Source organism: Thamnophis sirtalis, unplaced genomic scaffold, assembly GCF_051295495.1.
Source record: "Thamnophis sirtalis isolate CommonGarterSnake01/CBP01778 unplaced genomic scaffold, rThaSir2_p1.2 scaffold_10, whole genome shotgun sequence".
Classification (NCBI taxonomy): Eukaryota; Metazoa; Chordata; class Lepidosauria; order Squamata; family Natricidae; genus Thamnophis; species Thamnophis sirtalis.
In genome coordinates this window covers 3,536,220-3,559,556 of record NW_028261390.1, presented here as the reverse complement: position 1 = coordinate 3,559,556, position 23,337 = coordinate 3,536,220, and the positions used below count along the sequence as shown (strand labels likewise).

The following is a 23,337-nucleotide window of genomic DNA, read 5'->3' as shown; positions in this document are numbered from 1 at the left end:
GGAGATAGCCGGGATAAGAAAAAGAAAGAAAGATTAGGAAGGGAGGGAGGGAGGAAGGAAGGAAGGAAGGAAGGAAGGAAGGAACAGAGGAAGGGAGGAAGGAAGGAAGGAACGGAGGAAGGAAGGGAGGAAGGAAGGAAGGGACTATCTCCATATGCTTAAAAATGGGGAGGGGGCTTTGGGATTTCTCAGCAGGGGTCAGCCCTGCTCCCGGGATGTAGTAGGGGGGGGCGTGGGAGGGAGAGAGAGAGACAAGGCTGCCCCCTCTCCCCGTCGCTCTGCTGAGCCTCCGTCCCCGATGGAGACTGAACCGTTTTAAAAAAGAATGACTTTCTCTGACCGGGTTAATGCCAGCTTAAATGGGAACCACACCGGGGGGGAAGCCGGCGGCGGGATTAACGACTCCTGGAACACAGAAGATGCCTTCTCCAACGGCAGCGCCTCCTCCGTAACCCAGGGACTCAGCCTGCAGTCGGTGGGCGTGGGGGTCTTCCTGGCCATCTTCATCCTCTTGGCTATCGTGGGCAACATCTTGGTCATCCTCTCGGTGGCCTGTAACCGGCACCTGCGGACGGTCACCAACTACTTCATCATCAACTTGGCCATCGCGGATCTGCTGCTCAGCACCACCGTCCTGCCCTTCTCGGCTACTTTGGAGGTGTTGGATCTCTGGGTCTTCGGCCGCATCTTCTGCGACATTTGGGCTGCCGTGGACGTCCTCTGTTGCACGGCTTCCATCATGAGCTTGTGCATCATCTCGGTGGACCGCTACATCGGGGTCAAGTACTCCCTCAAGTACCCCACCATCATGACGGAGAAGAAGGCCGTGGTTATCTTGGGGGTGGTCTGGCTCTCCTCCATGGTCATCTCCATCGGGCCCCTCTTGGGGTGGAAGGAAGAGCCGCCCGAAAGCGACCAGTACTGTACCATCACGGAAGAGCCCGGCTACGCCCTCTTCTCGTCCCTCTTCTCCTTCTACTTGCCCCTCTTGGTCATCCTGGTGATGTACTTCAACATCTACGTGGTGGCCAGGAGGACCACCAAGAGCCTGGAAGCCGGGGTCAAGAAAGAACGGAACAAATCCATGGAAGTGGTCCTCAGGATCCATTGCCGGAATGTCCTGGAGGACTCCTTGGCTAGCACCAAGAGACATACCTTCAGGAGCTCGCTCTCCGTCCGCCTTTTGAAGTTCTCCAGGGAGAAGAAGGCAGCCAAGACGTTGGCCATCGTGGTTGGGGTCTTCATTCTCTGCTGGCTGCCGTTCTTCTTCGTCCTGTCGTTTGGTAAGTAGGACGACTTGGGGGCTCGCAGGGGTCGGGCATTAGGCTGGTGGAGCAAGGGGTGGCACAGCCATATTTTATCTCTGGCTCAGGAGAACAGATTCTCTGGCCCCCCCTAGAAGGGATCAGACGTGGGAAGAATTGTTCTCCAGTCAGGCCCTCCAGTGACCCAATGGATTTGGGGGCTTTAAATCCAAATTTGGGAGGTCCTCGGTGCTCTCTGAATTTGCTGGCTTTCTTGCAGACGTTTCATGACCCATCTAGGTAACATCATCAGTGTTAGAAAGGAAGGAGGAGGAGGACTACGGGGTCCTTAGTGCTCTCTGAGCTTGGTGTTTTTCTTGAAGATGTTTCATGACCCATCTAGGTAACATCATCAGTGCTAGAAGGGAACGGGGTTTGCAGAGAGGGGGAAGAGGAGGAGGAGGAAGAGGAGGACTGTGGAGTCTTTGGTGCTCTCCGAGCTTGGTGTTTTTCTCGAAGACGTTTCATGACCCAACTAGGTAACATCATCAGTACTAGAAGGGAGTGGGTGAGGAGGAAGAGGGGGCCTTGTGGGGTCTTTGCTGCTCTCTCAGCTTGGTGTTTTTCTTGCCGATGTTTCATGACCCAATTAGGTAACCTCATCAGTGCCAGAAGGGAGTGGGGTTTGCAGGGAGGAGGAGGAGGAGGAGGAGGAGGAGGAGGAGGAGGAGGAGGAGGAGGAGGAGGAGGAGGAGGAGGAGGAGGAGGAGGAAGAAGAAGAAGACGACAACTGTGGGGTCCTTGGTGCTCTCTGAGCTTGGTGGCTTTTTTTGCAGACGTTTTATGCCCAACTAAGTAACATCATCAGTGCTAGAAACCCCTCTCCCTTCTGGCCCTGATGTTGTTACCTAGACGGGTGAGGAAACGTCTTCAGGGGGAAAAAAACACCCCAATCTCAGGGAGCACCCAGGACCCCTCATTTCCACCCAGAGCAACAAATAATCTCCTCTATCGATCCAAACTCAGTTGTCTAGTTGCGGAGAAACCAAGAATAACAATCTGTCCCACCAACCAAGATCTCTCATGTAGGATCGTGAAACCTTCCCTAAACACCTTTGGAAAGGGGGGGGAATGTCCCCATTTAAAGCTCTTGAACAGCACATTGAAGAGGGCAAGGTTTTTAAAAAAAATGTTTCTTGCAAAGCAAAGGGGAGGCTGGCGTCACTCGGCATCTGTTCAAAACTTGCCAATAACACAATGTCGAAAGACAGTTATGGACTGGAAGAGGCACCTGAGTGTTGTTTGGCCCACAAAGAGCCACAATCATTCGGCACTGAAAGGGTCAGCCCACTCGCTTTAAAGTGCCAGACTTTTTCGGTTGAGTCTGATAAAGAACGCCGTGGCTCAGTGGCTAAGACGCTGAGCTGGCCGATCACAAAGGTCAGCCGTTCGAATCCCTAAGCGCCGCGTAACGGAGGGAGCTCCCGTGACTTGTCCCAGCTTCTGCCAACCTAGCAGTTCGAAAGCAGGTAAAAAAATGCAAGTAGGAAAATAGGAACCACCTTTAGTGGGAAGGTAACAGCGTCCCGTGTGCCTTCGGTGTTGAGTCATGCCGGCCACAGGACCACGGAGACGTCTTCGGACAGCGCTGGCTCTTCGGCTTTGAAACGGAGATGAGCACCGCCCCCTAGAGTTGGAAAAGACTAGCACATATGCGTGAGGGAAACCTTTATCTTTAATTCAACTGATAATCAGGGAGTTGTATAGAAAAGGCAGGTTAAGTTCTAACAGGGGTGGAATCTCCATTTAATGCTAGTTCTCTTTAGTGGGAGCCACCACCCCCCCCCAAAAAAACCCTTTATCCTAACAAACTTTGGGTTGTGCGAACATTTGTATCAGAAAGGTCTCCTTCGCGGTGATCTTCCATCCACTCCTTTTGCAGAGGCTCCTTAAGATGCCTCTCAAAGTTTTGACAGGGTTCCTTGGGACCCACAACTGTCTTGCTGATGCCCTCCAGAAACAACTTGGGGTGCCCCCAGAAGGATGGGGCCAAGCTGGACCTGATGGCAAGCTGAAAAGATGCCACTTTGTCCAGCAGAAATTCTTTTACTTGGGGAAGATGGTGGCACCCAACTAGGGGAATGGCATCTAGTCAACTTTGACCGAACTCAAAAAACCGGAAGCGGTGGTGAGATCTTATTAAGTCTTCCAGGACATCTCGGGGGCTGTTTGAGTAGACCGAGAAGTCCAAAGAACCTCCAAGAACAGCCATCACCAACTGGTGGCCCATGGACCACTGGTGGTCTGCGAGGAAATTTTGGTGGTCCGCAGAAAAAATATTTGCATTTTGTTTGCACTAAATCAGGGGTCTTCAAACTACGACCCGTGGGCCAGATACGTGCAATGAACGCTTGTATTGCTGCAGAGAATCTCCCTCTTCAGGGTCTTTTTGTGGGGGCTGGAGGGGGGCAGAAATTCCCACTTGGGGTCTGCTTCAGCCTCCTGGTGGGGGGCTTTGGGCGAAGGCTGGAGGGAAGAGCCGCTGGTGGCGAAGAGCCGGAGGGCCTCGTTCCAGTGGGACTGCAACATGGCCTGGAACTGGCTGACCATCTCAGCCCGCTGAGCCTCCAGGCGCCGGCACCTGGCCTTGCATTCCCACAGGTCTTCCTTCTGCTTGGAAAGCCTATGCTCCTAGTCCTCAGTGAGGTGCTTCTGCTGAGCCGCCTCCTCGGCCACATCCAATTTGAACTGAGCTGTTTTGCCAACTCCTGGTGGTTGGTCCAAAATCATTCAGTCGGCTTTCACACCTAAGTTGGGACTAGAACTCACTGTCTCCTGGTGATTGGCCCCAAGTCACCCAGCTGCCTTTCATGCCTAAGGCGGGACTAGAACTCAACCGTCTCCTGGTGATTGGCCCAAAGTCACCTAATCACCTTTCACGCCCAAAGTGGGACTCGAAGTCCCAGTCTCCTGGTGATATATCCAAAATCACTTAGCCAGCTTTTATATCTCAAGCGGGACTAGAACTCACCATCTCCTGCTTTCTAACCGGGCGCCTTAATCACTAAACCCAAACTGTCTCTCTCCTTGCTCTTAGTAATATTGCAGTACCCCCCCCCTCAAATTAATATGTGGAACAGGTGAGGAGTGGATTCTGAAACTTCCCCATATAGTTAACCTGGATTGCTGATGCATTAAAACAAATTCAAGTTAACAGTCTAATTTTTCTTGGAAATTGGGGCTTAAGACCAAAGGAATTTCAGGGGGGGGAAATACAGTACCCCTCCCTAGTATTCATGGTTGGGTCACTATAGACTGGTCCACTAAAAATTTTTTTTTATTATTTTTTCTTTTTTTTTTAATAATATTTTATTGGAAAAAAGGAAAATACAACATCCATAACTTGTAAAAAACAATACAACTACATTTCGAGATATTCCCATACTATCAAATCATATAAACATCAAAGGTTAGGTATCTTATTCCTTCCCTCCCTCTTCTCTTCCCTCATTTCTTCTTTTCCATACCCTTTTCTTCCCTCCCCCCTTACTTCCTTCTCCCCTGCCTTCCCTCCTTTCTTTTCTCCTTTCCTCCTTTCCTTCCCCCTCCTTTCCCTCCCTCGATCCCCCCCTCCTTCTCACATACCTTCCCTCCTTCCCTTCCTCTTTCCCTCCTCCTTCCTTTTCTCTTAATCTCCCTCCTTTCCTCCCTCCTTCCTTCCTTCCTTTCAACTCTCCTTCTCTCTTTCTTTCCCTCCCTCTTTCCCTCTTTACTACCCTCTCCTCTTCCCACCCTCCTTCCTCCCCCAGATTCTTCTCTTTCTTCTCTCCTCCTTTCTTCCCACCTTCTTTCCCTTCTCTTCTTTCTCTTCCTCCTCTTTATTCTTCCCCCCTTCTTCTGCCTTTCCTGTTTCTCTCCTTTCTCCTCTCCATCCTGACTTCCCCACTAAAATTGAAAATGTCGTTTCGCGCCCAAATTAAAGAAAATTCACTGGGAATGACTTAGCATCTTTTCTAGATTAAAAATAAATAAATTCATTCTTGAGTATGATCCCCGAACATTATTAAATGGGCTAATAGGAGTTTATAGAAAATATCCAGACAGGAAATGAAGCATTGGGTCAATTGTCTAAAACTGTCTTTCTCGACTTTGTAGTAACTTTAAGCTCTATAGGCTTCAACTCCAGAATTCCCCAGCCTGGAGAATTCTGAGATTCGAAGTCCACAAAGTTTAAAACTGCGAGGGTTGGGAAAACACTGGTCTAAAGACATTAGACAATGCATATTTCTAATCAACCTCTGTATGTGGCTGCCAGGGAAAACTAAGGAGGCTTAAATTCAGCTGGTACTCGGATGGGAGACCACTAAGAAATCCAAAAACAATAAACTAGGCTGAGAATTTGAAAACTCCCAGGAAAATGGGACGTTTGTGGCTATGGTTGTGTAGAATTGTCGGTCAGTTATATGGGGATCGTGATGTGCTTTAAATGCCGGGCACAGTGTCTTGGAAGTCTCAAAGCTTTTTTTTTTTAATTTGAAGTTTCTAGTCCATATGGTTGCGGAAATCTGTTAAGACAGCGGCTTGCGCTAATCACAGGATGTGAAGGATGTAAATCAATCCATCTGCATCCATTTATCATAGAACCAAAATAAACTAAAAAGTCATTTGGGTGTGTTTCGCAAGAAAGAAGGGCACCGGTAGAAGAAGTAACATTTTATTCAGTGCAAAAACTGGAATTTCTAATTAGTTTCGCAAAGATGTGGCAACACCTGAACACTTCGAAGTATTTTTAAAAGAGAAAACCGGGTCTTCCTGTATTTAAACAATGCTGGCTGGGGAATTTTGGGAGTTTGGGAGTCCAGCAGTTTGAAACTATTGAGGATGGTCAACCCTGCTGCTCTGTGACGGAAGCGAATCGTCCCAATAGTTCAATAGTTCAGTGTTTCTCAACCTTGTCAACTTGAAGATGTCTGGACTTCAACTCCCAGAATTCCCCAGCTGGCCAGGGAATTCTGGGAGCTGAAGCCCACCCGTCTTGAAGTTGCAAACCCATCCTAGACCCCCCCCCCCAAAAAAAAGGCTGAGCTGAAAATGAGATTATTAATTTAGAATATATTAGAATAAAATAAAATAAATAAATAAATGAAATAGCTTTATTGTCTTTGAATGAGAATAAAATTATTCTACTAGCTGGATACGGGTGCTCTGCTACGATACTATGTGTTCGCTCTGGATAAATCGACACTTAACAGCTTGAAAATAAATGCTAGTTACCATCGGCCTCACCTATCCCCTTCTCTCCCTCAGTCTAACTCCTTAGCATCAGAGTGTTTTTCAGGTGGGGAGGGGGAGTAGAATGTCTAAAGTCCCAGCCCGCAGGCTGGATGAGTCACGCGCTGGCCATGCCCACGCCCAAGTGGAAGTTGGAACAGAGTTCTTTTCAGGTGGGGAGGGAGAGTATAATGTCTAAACTCCCAGCCCGCAGGCTGGATGAGTCATGCGCTGGCCATGCCCACGCCCAAGTGGAAGTTGGAACAGAGTTCTTTTCAGGTGGGGAGGGAGAGTATAATGTCTAAACTCCCAGCCCGCAGGCTGGATGAGTCATGCGCTGGCCATGCCCACGCCCAAGTGGCAGTTGGAACAGAGTTCTTTTCGAGTGGGGAGGGGGAGTATAATGTCTAAACTCCCAGCCCACAGGCCGGATGAGTCACGCGCTGGCCATGCCCACGCCCAAGTGGCAGTTGGAACAGAGTTCTTTTCAGGTGGGGAGGGAGAGTATAATGTCTAAACTCCCAGCCCGCAGGCCGTATGAGTCACGCGCTGGCCACGCCCAAGTGGCAGTTGGAACAGAGTTCTTTTCAGGTGGGGAGGGAGAGTATGTCTAAACTCCCAGCCCGCAGGCCGGATGAATCACGCACTGGCCATGCCCATGCCCATGCCCAAGTGGCAGTTGGAACAGAGGTCTTTTCAGGTGGGGAGGGAGAGTATAATGTCTAAACTCCCAGCCCGCAGGCAGGATGAATCACGCGCTAGCCATGCCCACGCCCAAATGGCAGTTGGAACAGAGTTCTTTTCAAGTGGGGAGGAGGAGTATAATGTCTAAACTCCCAGTCCACAGGCTGGATGAGTCACGCGCTGGCCACGCCCATGCCCAAGTGGCAGTTGGAACAGAGTTCTTTTCAAGTGGGGAGGGGGAGTATAATGTCTAAACTCCCAGCCCGCAGGCCGATGAGTCACAGCCTGGCCACGCCCACACCCAAGTGGCAGTTGGAACAGAGTTTTTTTCAGGTGGGTTTTTATATATACCGTGTTTCCCCCAAAATAAGACAGGGTCTTATTTTCTTTTGACCCCCGAAATAAGCGCTTGGCCTTATTTTCTGGGAGGTCTTATTATTTTTGAGGTGCTGGAGACGGCGAGCGTGGTCACCTCATGGCTGCTGCTGTGTTGCAATATTTTCAGGGAGGGCTTATTTTAGCGCATGCGCTCAAAAGCCCCGATTGGGCTTATTATCCGGGGAGGTCTTATTTTTGGGAAAACAGGATATATTCTACCCCATTCTAAATTAATAATCTCATTTTCATCTCAGCCTTTCTCTTTTTTGGTCTAAAACAGGGTTTTGCAACTTGCACATTTCCCCCCCCCCCAATTCTTTCTACTCTGCCTTTCTAAATTATCTTGATAAACACAACCACAATTGCCTGTGTGTGTTACCTCCGCACATTTTAAACAAGCAGAGTCCTCCGGGGTCTGCGAAGCTCAACGTACCCGAAACTGATGAGCCATATCTTTTACACGCCTGCCTTCTGCATTCCTGGGAATTCTGGAAAAGAAGCGAATGTTGAAATGGATCTCCTAATCGCATGGGAGGAGGGGAAAAAACCTTAGGCAGGAATAGATAGTGGTAGAAGCCAGGAGCCAAACAATTAATTAGCCCAACGTTTCTTTCCACGTTTTACTATAAACAAAATTCTAACCTTTGATTTGGGCGACAGCACATGAGCAGCCGAAATAATTTATAACCGAGATCAGCTAAAAAAAAGCAAAACAAAAAGAAGATTGCGTTATTCATGGACAGCCAAGGGACTGGATAATAATTGGAATTTTGCAACGTGGGTCTTTTACAGCACGAATAAGTGGAATTTGAGGGGGGGGGTTTAATGACGTTTGCGTGTAAGGCCGGGTGATTTAGAGATGCTGACAGCAGGGGGGGGAGAAAGACCCCTGATTGCGTGTCACTCTTCAGAAGTAACGTAATCCAAATAAAAATACAAATAGTCCTCTACTTATGGCGATAATTGAGCTGAAAATTTCTGTCTCTAGGTGAGACAGTGGTTAAGTGAAATTTGGCCCCATTTTGCAACCTGTTAAGTGAAATACTGCACAGCTGGCTGGGGAATTCTGGGAGTTGAAGTCCACAGGACTTAAAGTCGCCAAGGTTGAGAAACACTGATCGAAGCAAATACAACATCTGGTAGCTCCCATTGACTGAGGTTCCTCAGTCAAACAACCCGTCCCGCGAACTCCTAAAGCCCAGAGTTTGAGAGATGCATCGAGCATTCCCAGCGAGATATATTTAACATAAGTCTCCGCTCGGATTGAAAAGATGTAAAAGTGACTGAGCTATTTTTACGCGGTCCGGCGCTACAGATATGAGTCAGCCTTCGCCTCTCCTGAATACAGATTGGCAGTTCTAGTGGCTGGTCCGGAGCCAAAAGAGAGAGAAGGAGAGAAAGGGAGGGAGGGAGAGATGGAGAGAGATGATACAAACAGAAAAAGAAGGAGGGGGAGAAAGTAAGGGAGGGAGGGAGGGAGAGATGGATAGAGATTATAGAAAGAGAGAGGGAGAGAGAGGGAGGGAGAGAGAGATGGATAGAGATGACTGATAGAGAAAGAGGGATGGAGGGAGAGATGGATAGAGATGATAGAAACAGAAAAAGAGGGAGAGAGAAAAAGGGAGGGAGGGAGAAATGGATGAGATGATAGAAAGAGAGAGGGAGAGAGAGGGAGGGAGAGAGATGATTGATAGAAAGAGAAAGAGGGATGGAGGGAGAGATGGATAGAGATGATAGAAAGAGAAAAAGAGGGAGAGAAAAAAGAAAGGGAGGGAGAGATGGATGAGATGATAAAAAGAGAGGGGGAGGGGTGAATAGAGATTATAGAAAGTGAGGGAGAGATAGATGGAGATGATTGATAGAAAGAGGGAGGGAGGGAGAGAGATGGATAGAGATGATAGAAAGACAGAAAGAGAGAGGGAGAGAGAAGGGGGAGAAAGAGGGATAGAGATGATAGAAACAGAAAGTGGGTGAGGGAGGAGGAGAGAGGGAGATGATAGAAACAGAAAGGGAGGGTGGGAGGGAGAGAAAGAAAGGGAGGGAGGGAGAGAAAGGGAGATGAATAGAGATGATAGAAAGAGAAGGAGAGAAGGAGAGAGAACACAGAAATGGAAAGAGAGGTAGGGGGGGAGAGGATGATTTGAGACCCCAGATCTGGCCACTTTTCCCCTCTGCGATGCATCTCCAGGGCTTGCAACTGAAGAGGGGCTACAAGGCGTAGCCTACACGGAGCCAAAGACTTCGTCATGGTAGGCAGTGTTTACATCACCCGATGCCAACGTCCCTATATGTGTGATTGGCAGAAAATGTTGCTGCAATATAGCGAGGGCCACTTGGGAACAGCTGGAAAGGGCACCTATAAGCTCTCTTGCTTGCTTATTGATTGAGTGATTTGGTGTTTTTTTTAAAATCCCACCTTTATTACTTCCTAAGTAATGAATAAATAACCTAAGATTCCTTCCTTCTCCTGTTTTCCCCACAACAAGGAGGTGGGATTGAAAGAGAGGGGGAGGCACTGGCCCAAAGTCACCCAGCTGGTTTTCATGTTTAAGGTGGGACTAGAACTCACTGTCTCCTAGTGATTGGCCCAGGTTCCCTCCACTGACTTTCATGTTTAAGGTGGGACTAGAACTCACTGTCTCCTAGTGATTGGCCCAGGTTCCCTCCACTGTCTTTCATGTTTAAGGTGGGACTAGAACTCACTGTCTCCTAGTGATTGGCCCAGGGTCCCCCCACTGTCTTTCATGTTGAAGGCAGGACTAGAACTCATAGTCACCTGGTGATTGTCCCAGGGTCACCCCACCGTCTTTCATGTTTAAGGTGGGACTAGAACTCACCTTCTCCTAGTGTTTGGCTCAAAGTTCTCCAGCCAGCTTTCATGTCTAAGGCAGGACTAGAACTCACAGTCACCTGGTGATTAGGCCAAAATCACTCAGCCAGTTGTTAAGCGGGTCATCACACATCCAGGCCCAATTTTATGCTTTCCTTTGCAACAGACGTTCTGCTCTCCGTTGTGGTCGTAAGTCGAGGATTATCCCTATTGCTAAAGCTACACACCTGTGGACATCATATTTATTCCTAATAAGTTATAAATGTTATAACATACATCATGGCTTCTGACTTCTTCTTGTCTGTTTATGTCAGGAGATAGGGAGAAAACCTTCTGGGAAGAACATGTGATTCTATCCAGGTTCACACATTACACTCTATAGTGCCTATCTTCACAAAACATGATTCACCAGCTCGGTTATAAATCTGTTCTGACCGAGTCTTCCCCAGAGCAGGAAGCAAACTCTTGGTCCCGACAAAAAACCCTTTTATTAATTTGCTGTCAATTCTACTCATTCACATCCAGCAAAGTCTTTCAAGGGAGGATTTACGGTCACAGACCTTATCTGGCTTGGAGAGCTGCCAGGCTGAGATCTTCAAAACTTGGCAAGGAGCCTCGGAGAGTCACGAACCAATGAAGCGAACTGATTGTCTCCTGCAAACTCCACTCCCCTTTCGCTCCCCTTTTATTTCCTCTGGGAGGGGCCATTCATCGTCCACCTGTGGCCTTACTCCCAAGTCGACCCCTGTTCTTTAGCTCTTCCCTTCCTCTGGCAACTCTCCGCTTGCGCACACTGGGAACAGGCTCCAGCTGTTCTTCTGCCTCACTGATGTCCGACTCCGAAGGCAGCTGATAACTGGCATTCGACTCTGGCCCCCTCTCTGCCTCCTCCGAGCCCTCCTCTGAGCCTTCCCCAGACTCCAGGACTGGCCCAGGTTCCTCCCCAACCTCCTCACTGTCTGGGTCTGCTGCCAGCTCTGCTGGCGGGCCACAACAAAATCTAAGGACGGCATTCACACATGATGCCGTTAGGTGGTTGTTTAATCTCAGTTTGCTGGATTCTTAGTGGATATCCTGTGTTTTGCATGCTCAATCTGTTGGGTCAACAGATGCTTGTTCAACATCATCATTGGAGGCTTTTGAGAAGAGAATGGACAGCCATTTTTCCAGCATGATATCAGGTCTCCTGCTCGAGCAGGGGGTTGGACTAGACGACCTCTGAAGCCCCTTCCAAACGTATCATTCTGTGTTCTACATTATCCCAACTCTCGAGAACAGTGTGGCCCAAATGGTGAATTGTGTTGCACTGCCTTGAGAAAAAACCCAGAGATATATGGTTAGCTGAACAAACCGTGTTTCAGCAAATTGTGGCTTAGTGCAATGCACAGACTGGCATCTACCAAAAACCAGTGTGGATGGAACAGTGGGATAAGACATTTATGGGGGAGTGGAGATTGCTATTTTGATGGTTTGTGGATTGTGTTATGTTTTGTTCTCTCTTTTTTTTTTAATGATCTAGACACACCGAAGCTCTCCGCAGCACCATCCATCTGTTTTCCTTTGGTTTTCCATTCGTTTCCTGTCAAAAAAATCTGCAGGCATTTTCATCACCTTGTTTGATAGCGCAATCTTGGGAAAACTCCAGGTGGTCTTGCAAAATAAGCTGGGGGAAGCCATCGTGCTGCTGTATCTCAAACACACAACCACAAACACAGGGAGGGAAGCTGTTTACATGAGCATCTTCGGGCCTCCTTTCTCATTTTTTGTGTTTAGAGCAGGGATTGGCAACCAGTGGCTCTGGAGCTGCATGTGGCTCTGGGGCTGCATGTGGCCCTGGAGCTGCATGTGGCTCTGGAGCTGCATGTGGCTCTTTCGTCGCTCATCTCCGTGTCGCCACCACAATTTTGAGAGGAGCTCAAAAGGGAGGGCGGGTGAGCACGGCACTCCAGGAGGAGACTCTATGGTGGGGAAACTGGAATTGCGGTCGGCTCCAGAATTGAAGTGGGGGGGATTCCGGTTAGGACCTTTGTGGCTCTTCGTGTGTTTAAGGTTGCCGACCCCTGCCCTGGAGAGTAATGAGGTTGCACACATGTCTGTAGGATGGGCCTTGCAAATGTGGAGTAAATGTTTATCATGCCAGCTTGTGCTCCAGACCTGCTAGAGATTTCAAATATAAGTTGACTGCAATTGTGGAATTCTCTGAAGTTGCCTGAAAGTTGAATCATTGCAACCGGACTCATTTTTGTTTGAAGACGTTATTTTGAGAACGTCACTCAAACTAACAACAATGAGTCCCAGTGAATCCCTTCTGGCATTCATTCGCAATTTCAATAAACCTCCAATAACATTACACCTTTATAACATATTCTGAAACAAAGTCAGTTAATAAAATATCTAAGCATTCCCCCCTTTCCCCCCCCCACTCACAATTTAAAGCTTCTATCCAATTTGCTTTTACTAATACAACACACACACACACACACACACACACACACACACACACACACACATATGTGTGTAGTATTTGTGCTGATAAATAAGTAAAGGGAGACTAGTATAGATCTATTTCAAGCTATTTAGCTATTTAAATAGCTTGAAATAGATCTATACTAGTCTCCCTTTATTTATTTATCAGTACAAATACTGCACAAATGTAACAAAGGCAACAGTAAAATATTGGGTTAACAAAAATTATTTACTATTTATATCACCTCTTCTCTCACCAGACCCCAAAAGAAGTTTTACCTTTATAGCAAGCTCTAAACAAGAATTTATTATTAAAATTTATAGGTCTTTTCCCCAAGTCCCAATTTACAATTTATATCCCAGTTATTTTTACCAATTAAGGTTATCGTTTCATTATTATTAGCATAGTTAATTATATGTTAACAAATGAACATTTAATAACAATCTAAAACAATCTACAAAATACAAACATTCCTACTTATTAATCACCAAAAATATCCATTAACATTTCCTTGTTATTATTGTGGTTAACAAAAAAATTATTTACTATTTATATCACCTCTCTTCAGACCCAAAGTAATTATACCTTTATAGCAAAATCTAAACAAAAGTTTATTAATAAAATTTATAGGTCTTTTCGCCAAGTCCCAATTTACAATTTATAACCAAGTTACTTATACTAATTAACTTAATCATTTCATTATTGTTGTCGTAATTAATTATACGTTAATGAATAAACATTCAATGATAATCTAAAACAATCTACGAAATACTAAAATCCCTACTTATTAATCACCCAAAATTAACTAACTTTTTATCATCAGCTTTCATTATCAACAGGTTTCCTCCTTGAGCAAAGGGTTGGACTAGAAGACCTCTAAGCTCTCTTCCAATTCTGTTATTCTGTTATTTTATTCTGCTATCGATAAATCACGGAGGCGATTTCCTGGTGCTTATGCAGAGAAGTTGCTCCTTCAGCATCTTCGGCGGCTGGTTTCTGAGCATCCAAATCTTCCGAGCTATGGACGGCTTCAATTTCATGCTCTGAACTCCAGTTCCCCTGATCTCTGTTTATTTTCTCAACTTTTAAGATTGAGGGTTTCTTGGGACGGAAACCAAATTATGCGAGGAATTCTGAATGTGGACGCTGCACTTCAGCCAGGAGACTCGAGTTTTTGGGCAACGTTTTTAAGTCACCCCCAGGAAGCCGCTCGTGAAAACAAGCATCCGAAAAGGCCAAAACCTCCTTTGCATTTATCTTATTTTGGTCGGTTAAATTTGGATCTGAAACGTGGCGTATCCAGGATTTCGGACGTGACCAAAATATCAGATTCGGCTCCTGAGCAAAAAAGTTAAACAACCTGTTTGAAGCGAAGAGGGTGAGATTCGGCGTAGCTCCTCTTTCCCACACTAAAAAAAAAAAGGAGGATTAGAAGATTTTTTTTCTTTTCTTTGAAGACGTTTCACTTCTCCTCCAAGAAGCTTCTTCAACTCTGACTGGATGGTGGGAAAGGAAGGATTGATTCTCCTTGCAGACAGCTGGTCATTTGCATCCTTTTAGAGAGTCGTTGAGGCCACTGGAGGTTTATCTCTGTCCTTAGGGTCACCTGAGTAGTGCTCCTAGTTCAGTGTTTCTCAACCTTGGCAACTTGAAGATGTCCGGACTTCAACTCCCAGAATTCCCCAGCCAGCATTTTTGATTTCCTCTTCTGCACATGCGCAGAACAATCTTCATTGAAAAAAAACATAATTTTTATTCCTTTTTTTTAATGTTGTGCGCATGCGCAGATCGTTTTAATGTGCACGCACCCGGAGCCTCTGTATGGTGTGCGCACAAGCAAAACGAGCATGCCCGTGCACATTTTTTCCGGCACCAAAACCCGTAGTAATGGTGGCCGAAACCCACCCCTGCTGGAGGCCCTCCGGAAGCCAGAAATAGGCCCCTTTTATGGAGTTTCCGGAACTTCCGGGAGGCCCTTTAATCACCCTCCCAGAGCCTCCATGCAGGCCCTGTATTTGCCTGGCATCCGAAACGGGGCCACGTGGAGACTCCGGGGAGGGGAGGGGAGGGCGTGGCCAGCCAGTCCTTGCAACTACCGGTTCAGCGAACCAGATGTAAAATTAGCATCCATTTCGCCCAAACCAGTCCAAACTGGCTGAATCTCACCCCTGGCCATGGGAAAAGGCATGTTCCCTAGCTCCCATCAGGTGGCAATATTTAGAGGAAGGGGCGAGGGGCATGCCCACCAATCTGAGCTGCTAGGTTGGGTCGATGTCCTAAGGCAAAGGCGGTCTTGTAAATAACCTGGCCCTGTTCTGATTTGTTTGTCTAGGATAGAATAGAAAACACAATAGAATCGAATAGAAAATAGAATCGAATAGGAAATAGAATAGAAGAGAAGAGAAGAGGAAATAGAATAGGAGGAAATAGAATAGAATAGGAAATAGAATAGAATAGAATAGGAAATAGAATAGAATAGGAAATAGAATAGAATAGGAAATAGAATAGAATAGAATAGAAGAGGAAATAGAATAGGAGGAAATAGAATAGAATAGGAAATAGAATAGAATAGAATAGGAAATAGAATAGAATAGGAAATAGAATAGAATAGGAAATAGAATAGGAAATAGAATAGAATAGGAAATAGAATAGAATAGGAAATAGAATAGAATAGAATAGAAGAGGAAATAGAATAGGAGGAAATAGAATAGAATCAAACAGAACAGCATAGAATAGAATAGAATAAATAGAATAGAACAGAACAGAACAGAACAGAATAACAAAGTTGGAAGGGACCTTGGGGGTAATACAATATAATAGCAGAGTTGGAAGGGACCTTGGAGGTCTTCTAGTCCAACCTCCTGCTCAGGCAGGAAACCCTGTACCATTTCAGACAAACGGATGTCCAATCTCTTCTTAGCCCACAACTCCCGAAGACTCTGATTAAATGTCCTCACCATTAGGAAATTTCTCCTTACTTCTAGGTTGCTCCTCTCCTGGATTAGTTGCCACCCGTTGCTTCTTGTCCTGCCCTCAGGTGCTTTGGAGAATAAGTTGACCCCCCTCTTCTTTGTGGCAACCCCTCAAGGCTCCAGACGTCTGAAGACACCATCAGCAACATCTGGCGTTCCGGGTTCAGTTTCTGCACTGCCTTAATTTGGTTTCTCTGTTTTCGGCGTAGTAGGGAACCCAAAATACCTTCCATTTTCACTCCTTCACCAAGAAGTATAATCTTTGTGGCCACGGCAGAGCTCCACCTGGTGTTTCCTTCAGGAGCTGCTTGCAACGGGAGTAAACTCCGTCTCCCGCGCTTCCCATGGCTCCCAAATTAAATGCAGCGGAGCAGCTAAAATACCCTGAAATTTACAGCCTGCCAGCTAAATAAGGACTCCCGTTATTTCACATAGGTGCTCTGCCCAAGAAAATATAGCTTATCATCAAAAAGGCATTTATTTTCTGGAAACAGAATGTCCTCTTTAAAACACTCTAATGCTGAAGCCGCCCACTCTGGCAGGGAGTAATTAAATTAAATTTGGGGACATCACAGAGCACATTCATCCCTCATTACATCCCAGCGAGCCCGAAGGATACAAATATGGGCTTGGAAAGCAGTTTTTCTCCCTTGTTTGCACATATAAAAGGACCACCTGTTTATATGTTTTTTTTCCTAAGTACTTTTTATTTCTGCCCTTCATCACTTATATCGTAATTACAGCAAACTGGTTCATTAAGCTAATATTCTTGTGGCCTTATTTAAAAAAAGTCCCTAGGAGGGATGGGTTGGTTGCAGAATACATGTATTTATTTGTCTGCCTGTCTGCCTGTCTGTCTATCTAACCTGTTGTGGCCCGGCATAATGAGCCTTTGGAGCTTCCGACAGCGAGGGGGTCTTATGAGTCGGCCTTGGAGAAGGTGGAGGACCCTGGACAGGGTGTTGACTCCGAGCAGGGCGAGGAGAGACTGGCCGGCCACCAGGTGGCGGCAAAGCATTGGATCAAAGGGAAGGTTCAGGAAAACATTTGGGAGTTGTTTCAGGATGCATGCAGGCGCAGGGCTACTCGGCGTCAGGAACAACGGAGTAACCACAGGAGGTGATTACGAGCAGCTGATGCTGATTAAGGTCCTCTCCTGAGTATAAAAGAGACTGTTTGTGCCACGCCCTGGTTGCAGGAGTCAACGTTCTCGATCATGTTCATGATTCAGAGAAACCAACTTGGATAAGTGGTTTGCTGTGAGAAGCTTATTTGCATTGCCTAGGTTCGTAGTAATTGCTGCCAGAGAGCTTATTTATTTGTTTATTTGGGCTTGCAGCCAACGAGAGTCTTGCCTGATTAAAAGAAACCTTTTTAGTTATGTGGCTTTTGGCTTTCGTTCCTGGACGGAGAAGGGGGGGTCAGAACACTAACCTATCTATTTTATCTATTTTTCTATCTATCTCTATCTATTTAATCTATTTATCTATTTAATATCTATCTATCTATCTATCTATCTATCTATCTATCTATCTATCTATCATCTATCCATCCATCTCCAGGGGACATGGCTCAGTGCCTAAGATGCTGAGCTTGTCAATCAGAAAAGTCGGCGGTTCGAATCCCTAGCATCGCATAATGGAGTGAGCTCCTGTTACTTGTCCCAGCTTCTGCCAATCTAGTAGTTTGAAAGCAGGGAGACGTCTTCAGACAGCGCTGGCTCTTTGGCTCCGTTCCCGTCGTAAGTCGAACGCTACCTATAAGAGATTTTTTTTAAAAAAAAACAGCTCCTGTTCCAACATATATCCTAGATGATACACGCCACTAGGATTAGAACTCGGTACCTTGAACAGCATAAGAATCATTCCATTTGTCCCACCAACACTGGAGGCAAGGCAGAAGTTTTTCATGGCAACCGACACGTTTATGAAAAGTCGACCTTTTCATCAACAGCCTGGGAATTTTTTATCAACTCTTGCGCTCCGGTTTAGCCGATTGGCATCTAGGTTGACGCTAGAACTCCCAAGGAACATGGCTCGAGGCCCTGAGTGGTAATGAAAGCTTGTCAGGCCAAACCAGAAAACCCCTGCATGTCATAACATCCTGTCATTTAATTGCATAGCAGAAGGCTGATCTTGATGGATAGGCCTCTTGATGGGAGCCACGGCTAATGTGTTTGGTGCTGGGAGCCAGAAATACGCGGTACCTCTCAAAGTAAACACCACAAACACACACAAATACACACACAGAGAGAGAAGGGGGAAAGAGTCCACTTCCCACTGAGCCGTAGCCAAAGAGATTCCATTTCTTTTGTGTCATTGTGTTCTCCAAATTTCACTTTTCGTAGCTGAGAAAGGGCGATTTGGAAGGAGAAAAACAGCACCCCCTGTTCGTCTGCGGTTTTATTTATTTCTCATTTTTAGCATTGAGTGTTCTTTGGCAGTTTTATTACTTTGGTGTTTTGTTTTTTATTTAGCATTTTCTGCTCACCCAAGGAGAAAGGATAAGATACTGGGTGTGTTAAATCAAGCATGTCCAACCTTGGCTCCTTTAAGACTCATGGACTTCAACTCCCAGAATCCCCCAGCCAGAAGCGTCCACGCGAGTCTTAAAGGCGCCAGGTTGGAAGCCTCTATATGGTTTTATCGAAGCAAATCAGTAACGGGATGAGAAGCAAAATTGTCTTCCTGTCACCTAGAAAAAGGTGCGCATTGGTTCACATCCTTGGCCCATGCAATAACGTTGCATTTCTTTTGCAAACTGCAGAAGAAATAATTTTGAAAATTGGGGGAGGGAATTTAATTAAAATTGGACGGAGAATGGGAGGGAGGGAGGGAAGGGAAGGCAGAAGGGAGATGATGAAGATGAGAAGGAAGGATGGGAGGGAGGGAGGAGAGAGGGAGGGAGGAGAGAGAAGGAGGAATGGAGATAATGATGAGAAGGGAGGGAGGGAAAGAGAGGGAGGGAAGAGAAGGAGGAAGAGGAAGATAGGGAGGGAGGGAGGAGAGAGGGTGGGAGGAGAAAGAAGGAGGAATGGAGATAATGATGAGAAGGGAGGGAGGGAAGAGAAGGAGGAAGATGAGAAGGGAGGGAGGGAGAAGAGAAGGAGAAAAGCAGATGATGGGAGTGAAGGGAAAGATGATGAAGATGAAGATGAGAAGGATGGATGGAAGGAAGGGAGGGAGGGTGGGAGAGAGGAGATAGATGAAGGGAGATAATGATGAGGAGGGAGGGAGGGAAAGAGAGGGAGGAAGAGAAAGCTGAGAAGGAGGAAGGGAAGGATGAGAGGAGGAGGAAGGGAGATGAAGATGGGGGGAGGGAGGAATTGGGGATGGAAGAAGGAAGGAAGGGAAGAAGGAATTGGGGGAGGGAGGAGAAGGAGAAAGGGAGATAATGATGAGAAGGAAGAGGGAGGGAGAGGGTGGAAGAAGGGAGGGAAGAGAAGGAGGAAGATAAGATGAATGGATGGATGGGAGGGAGGGAGGAGAGAAGGAAGATAATGGTGAGAAGGGAAGGAGGGAGAGAATAGAAGAAGGAAGAGGATGATTGGATGGATGGATGGATGGATGGGAAGGAGGGAGGAGAGAGAAGGAAGAAGGAAGATAATGATAAGAAGGGAAGGAGGGTGGGAAGAGAAGGAGGAAGAGGAAGATGAGAAGGAAGGAAGGGGGAGGGAGGAGAGAAGGAAGAAGGAAGGTGAAGATGAATGCAGAGAAGGAGGAAGGAAGGAAGATAGGAAATTGACTCCTGCCTTTTTCAAACGTCTGCATTCAGTTGGATCAGAGCTGCATTTCCGCTGAGAGGGGCTCTATTTATGGGCCCAGGGGCTGGCCTGGTTCTGCAACCTGGTGCCGCCCCCCTAGAATTAAGCATCTGGGTTTCTTCCCACCCTCCCATTCCTCCCCATGGCTGAAGAGCCCCCCTCCCCACTCTTGCAAAATCCAAGTTGCCATTTCTCCCTGAAAACACATTTTGCGGATAGTTTACGGGCCACTTTTTTCCCCAGTGTTTCCCCCCCCCCCCCCGCATTTTTATCCCCTCCAAGAATATGATATTTCGGTTGAGTTAGACGCCGCCCTGCTGGCTCTCCATCTCTCTTGCCTCCTTCGCTTGGAAGGCTGGGCTGGACTCCATAGTTTGGAAAGTTTTATCGGTGTTCTCTTTTTTTAGCCCTCGAAAAGGGTCACGCGCGGTGAAAGTGCCTGAATTATCGAAGGATAAGGCTACCTTGTCGGAGAGGGTCAACTGGGGCAAAGGAGAGAAACGGGTGATCCGAAGTTCACAGCCAGAAAGAAACAAGCTAATCTACTCAATCTGGCATTTTAAAATCAGGCTGCCTGGGGAATCCTGGGAGTTGAAGTCTACGAGTTCTCAAAGTTGCCAAACTTTGGAGAGCCCCACCCTCGATGATTGACAGCCTGAGGAATTCTGGGAATTCTCCCTCCCCTTTCGCTCCTCTTTTATTCCCTCTGGGAGGGGCCATTCACCGTCCACCTGTGGCTTTCCTCCAAGTCGACCCCTGTTCTTTAGCTCTTCCCTTCGTCTGGCAACTCTGCGCATGCGCACACTGGGAACAGGCTCCAGCTGTTCTTCTGCCTCACTGATGTCTGACCTCCGAAGGCAATAGCAATAGCAGTTAGACTTATATACCGCTTCATAGGGCCTTCAGCCCTCTCTAAGCGGTTTACAGAGTCAGCATATTGCCCTCCAACAATCCAGGTCCTCATTTTACCACCTCAGAAGGATGGATGGCTGAGTCAACCCTGAGCCGGTGAGATTTGAACAGCCGAACTGCGGAACTGCAGTCAGCTGAAGTAGCCTGCAGTGATGCATTTAACCACTGCGCCACCTCGGCTCCTAATAACTGATAACTGATAGCAGCTGATAACTGGCATACGGTTCTTGGCCCCCCTCTCTGCCCCCGACACAGAACCCTCGTCCGAGCCTTCCCCCAGACTCCAGGACTGGCCCAGGTTCCTCCCCAACCCCTCCTCACTCTCCGAATCTGCTGCCAGCTCCGGTGGCCACTGGCGGGCCACAACAACGACCTTCTCGTGCGCTTTTTGTTGGATGGAGCGAACGCATCTCCCCACTGGCTTTTTAAAATGCTGTAGCGTTGCCATTAAAACCCCTATAACTGGAGTTTTCCCGCGGCTTATAATTTAGCGTCGAATTTAATAGTTTAAAAAGGGCTGTTTGGTGGGTTTTTTTTTTAACTTGCATTTGGATTGCAATTGATCTTGGCAGTCAGTGTGGAAAGCCTAATAAACTTCAAACACAGAATAATAATGAATAAATATCGGCCAGTAGCAGTGGGAGCAAGATGCCCCCACACTATCGTTTTCTGCTGGAGAATTTTCCTTACAGAGAGGGAAAATATGTTTTTTTAAACCAGGAGCAAGTTCCTTCCTTTGGCACCAAAGGTGGGTTTGCTGTGTTCACACAACACAAGGAAAAGACTGAGAGCAACAATCTCTAAGGGGCTTGAGCAGGGGGTTTCAATTCAAGTTTCCATTCAGAATAGAGCTGGAAGGGACCCTTGGAGGTCTTCTAGTCACCCCCTTGCTTGAGTAGAAGATGCTATACAGTGGTGGGTTCAATTTATTTTACTACTGGTTTACTACTAATTTATTTTACTACTGGTTTACTACTAATTTATTTTACTATTGGTTTACTACTAATTTATTTTACTATTGGTTTACTACTAATTTATTTACTACTGGTTTACTACTAATTTGTTTTACTATTTGTTTACTAATAATTTATTTTACTACTGGTTTACTGCTAATTTATTTTACTATTGATTTACTACTAATTCATTTTACTACTGGTTTACTACTAATTTATTTTACTATTGGTTTACTACTAATTTATTTTACTACTGGTTTGCTCGTGCGCACATGTGGAGCCTCCCACCGCCACCACTACCAGTTCGTCTGATCCAGGGTGAACCGGCAGAAAACCACTTCTGATGCTATACCATTTTAGACAAATAACTGTCCAATCTCTTCTTAAAAACCTCCAGTGTTGGAGTACCCACAACGTCTGGTGGCAAGTTGTTCCACTGGTTAATTGTTCTCACTTTCAGGAAATTTCTCCTTAGTTCTAGGTTGCTTCTCTCCTTGATCAGTTTCCACCCATAGCTTCTTATCCTACCTTCAGGGGCTTTGGAGAACAGATTGACACACACCCCTCTTCTTTGTGGCAGCCCCTCAAATATTGAAACACTAGTGAGAAGAAGGACTTAAGGGTGACACAATAGAAGTGTTCCAATATTTGAAGGGCTCCCACAAAGAAGGGGATATACCAGTGGTTGGTTCCGGATCCCGTTCCAACCGGTACGGTTGGAACGGGCCCGGCGGCGTCCACATGGACGCGCGCATAGCACCTCTGCGAGCAACTGAGACGCCTCAGCTACTCAGCGGAGCGTCATGCAGGTGCTGTACGCGCCATGTGCATGCGCGGAAATGCTGAAGTCTTAAAAGACCAGTAAGGAGCTCGGGCGGGCAGGTGGGCCCTCCAGAGCACCGTACCAGAACAGTATCCGGTGCTCCGGGAAGGCTCCAGTATGCCCAGAGTGGGAGCGTACTGCCTACAACCCACACTGGGATATACCTATTCTCCATTTTCTGCAGCATTGATGATGTTACCTAGTTGGGTCAAGAAATGTCTGAAAGGAAACAACCAAGCTCACAGTCCTCCTCCTCCTCTCTATAAACCCCGCTCCCTTCTATCACTGATGCTGTTACCTAGTTGGGTCAGGAAACGTCTGCAAGGGGAAAAAAGCAAGCTCAGAAAGCATCTCCACAGCTCAAACCTGAGCTCCAAATACTCTCTTCTGTAGACCAATTAAGATTAGAATCGCAGCATCACAGTAGGATTTTAAATTATCGACCAGAATTTAGAAATTTGATAAATAAATAGAGGAGTAAATCTCTATATATAAAAGCCAAGTACCACTCACTCATCATTAAATCTCCAGAACCATAAAGCCTACAAACTTGAAACTTGGCACGTATGTTCCTCTTGGCTTCTAGGTGTTCGCTAAAAAAGGATTTTTCAAAATGACCGTCAGATCATTAGTATTTCTTATAGAGTAATTAACACGCTCTGATGCTAAGGAGTACTATTCACCCTCCCCACCTGAAAAGAACTCTGTTCCAACTGCCAGTTGCTTTATATTAACACATTCTGATGCTTAGACATTTTACTCCCCCTCCCCACATGAAAAGAACTCTGTTCCAACTGCCACTTGCCTCACATTCTGTTACCTCAGTTCAAACCGGCAGGCGTTACACTCCTTCACTCAGGAGCGGTCTGGGGCTCCTTACAGTACTAAACATCGGTACCTCACCAAAATGTCTACGCCTTCCGCCTATGGAACTGCTTCTGGACTCAAGGCGGCGGGAGCAATATTCCCCCATGTGTTTCAATCTCCGACCACCACTGAGCCAACGGATTGTGAACCGGATTTCTCCTGCATTGCCTGAT

General features: G+C 46.6%; 1 protein-coding gene across 1 annotated transcript in view; it reads left to right on the top strand.

Annotated features, from left to right (window-relative positions):
• The first annotated feature begins 229 nt into the window (after nt 1-229).
• Nucleotides 230-23,337, top strand: part of ADRA1D (adrenoceptor alpha 1D) — a 42,485-nt gene continuing 19,377 nt past the window's right edge. The window contains exon 1 of the mRNA XM_014062509.2: nt 230-1,283. Within this exon, the coding sequence (XP_013917984.1) occupies nt 326-1,283 (958 nt within the window). The 5' untranslated portion in view covers nt 230-325. The remainder of the gene's footprint in view (nt 1,284-23,337) is intronic.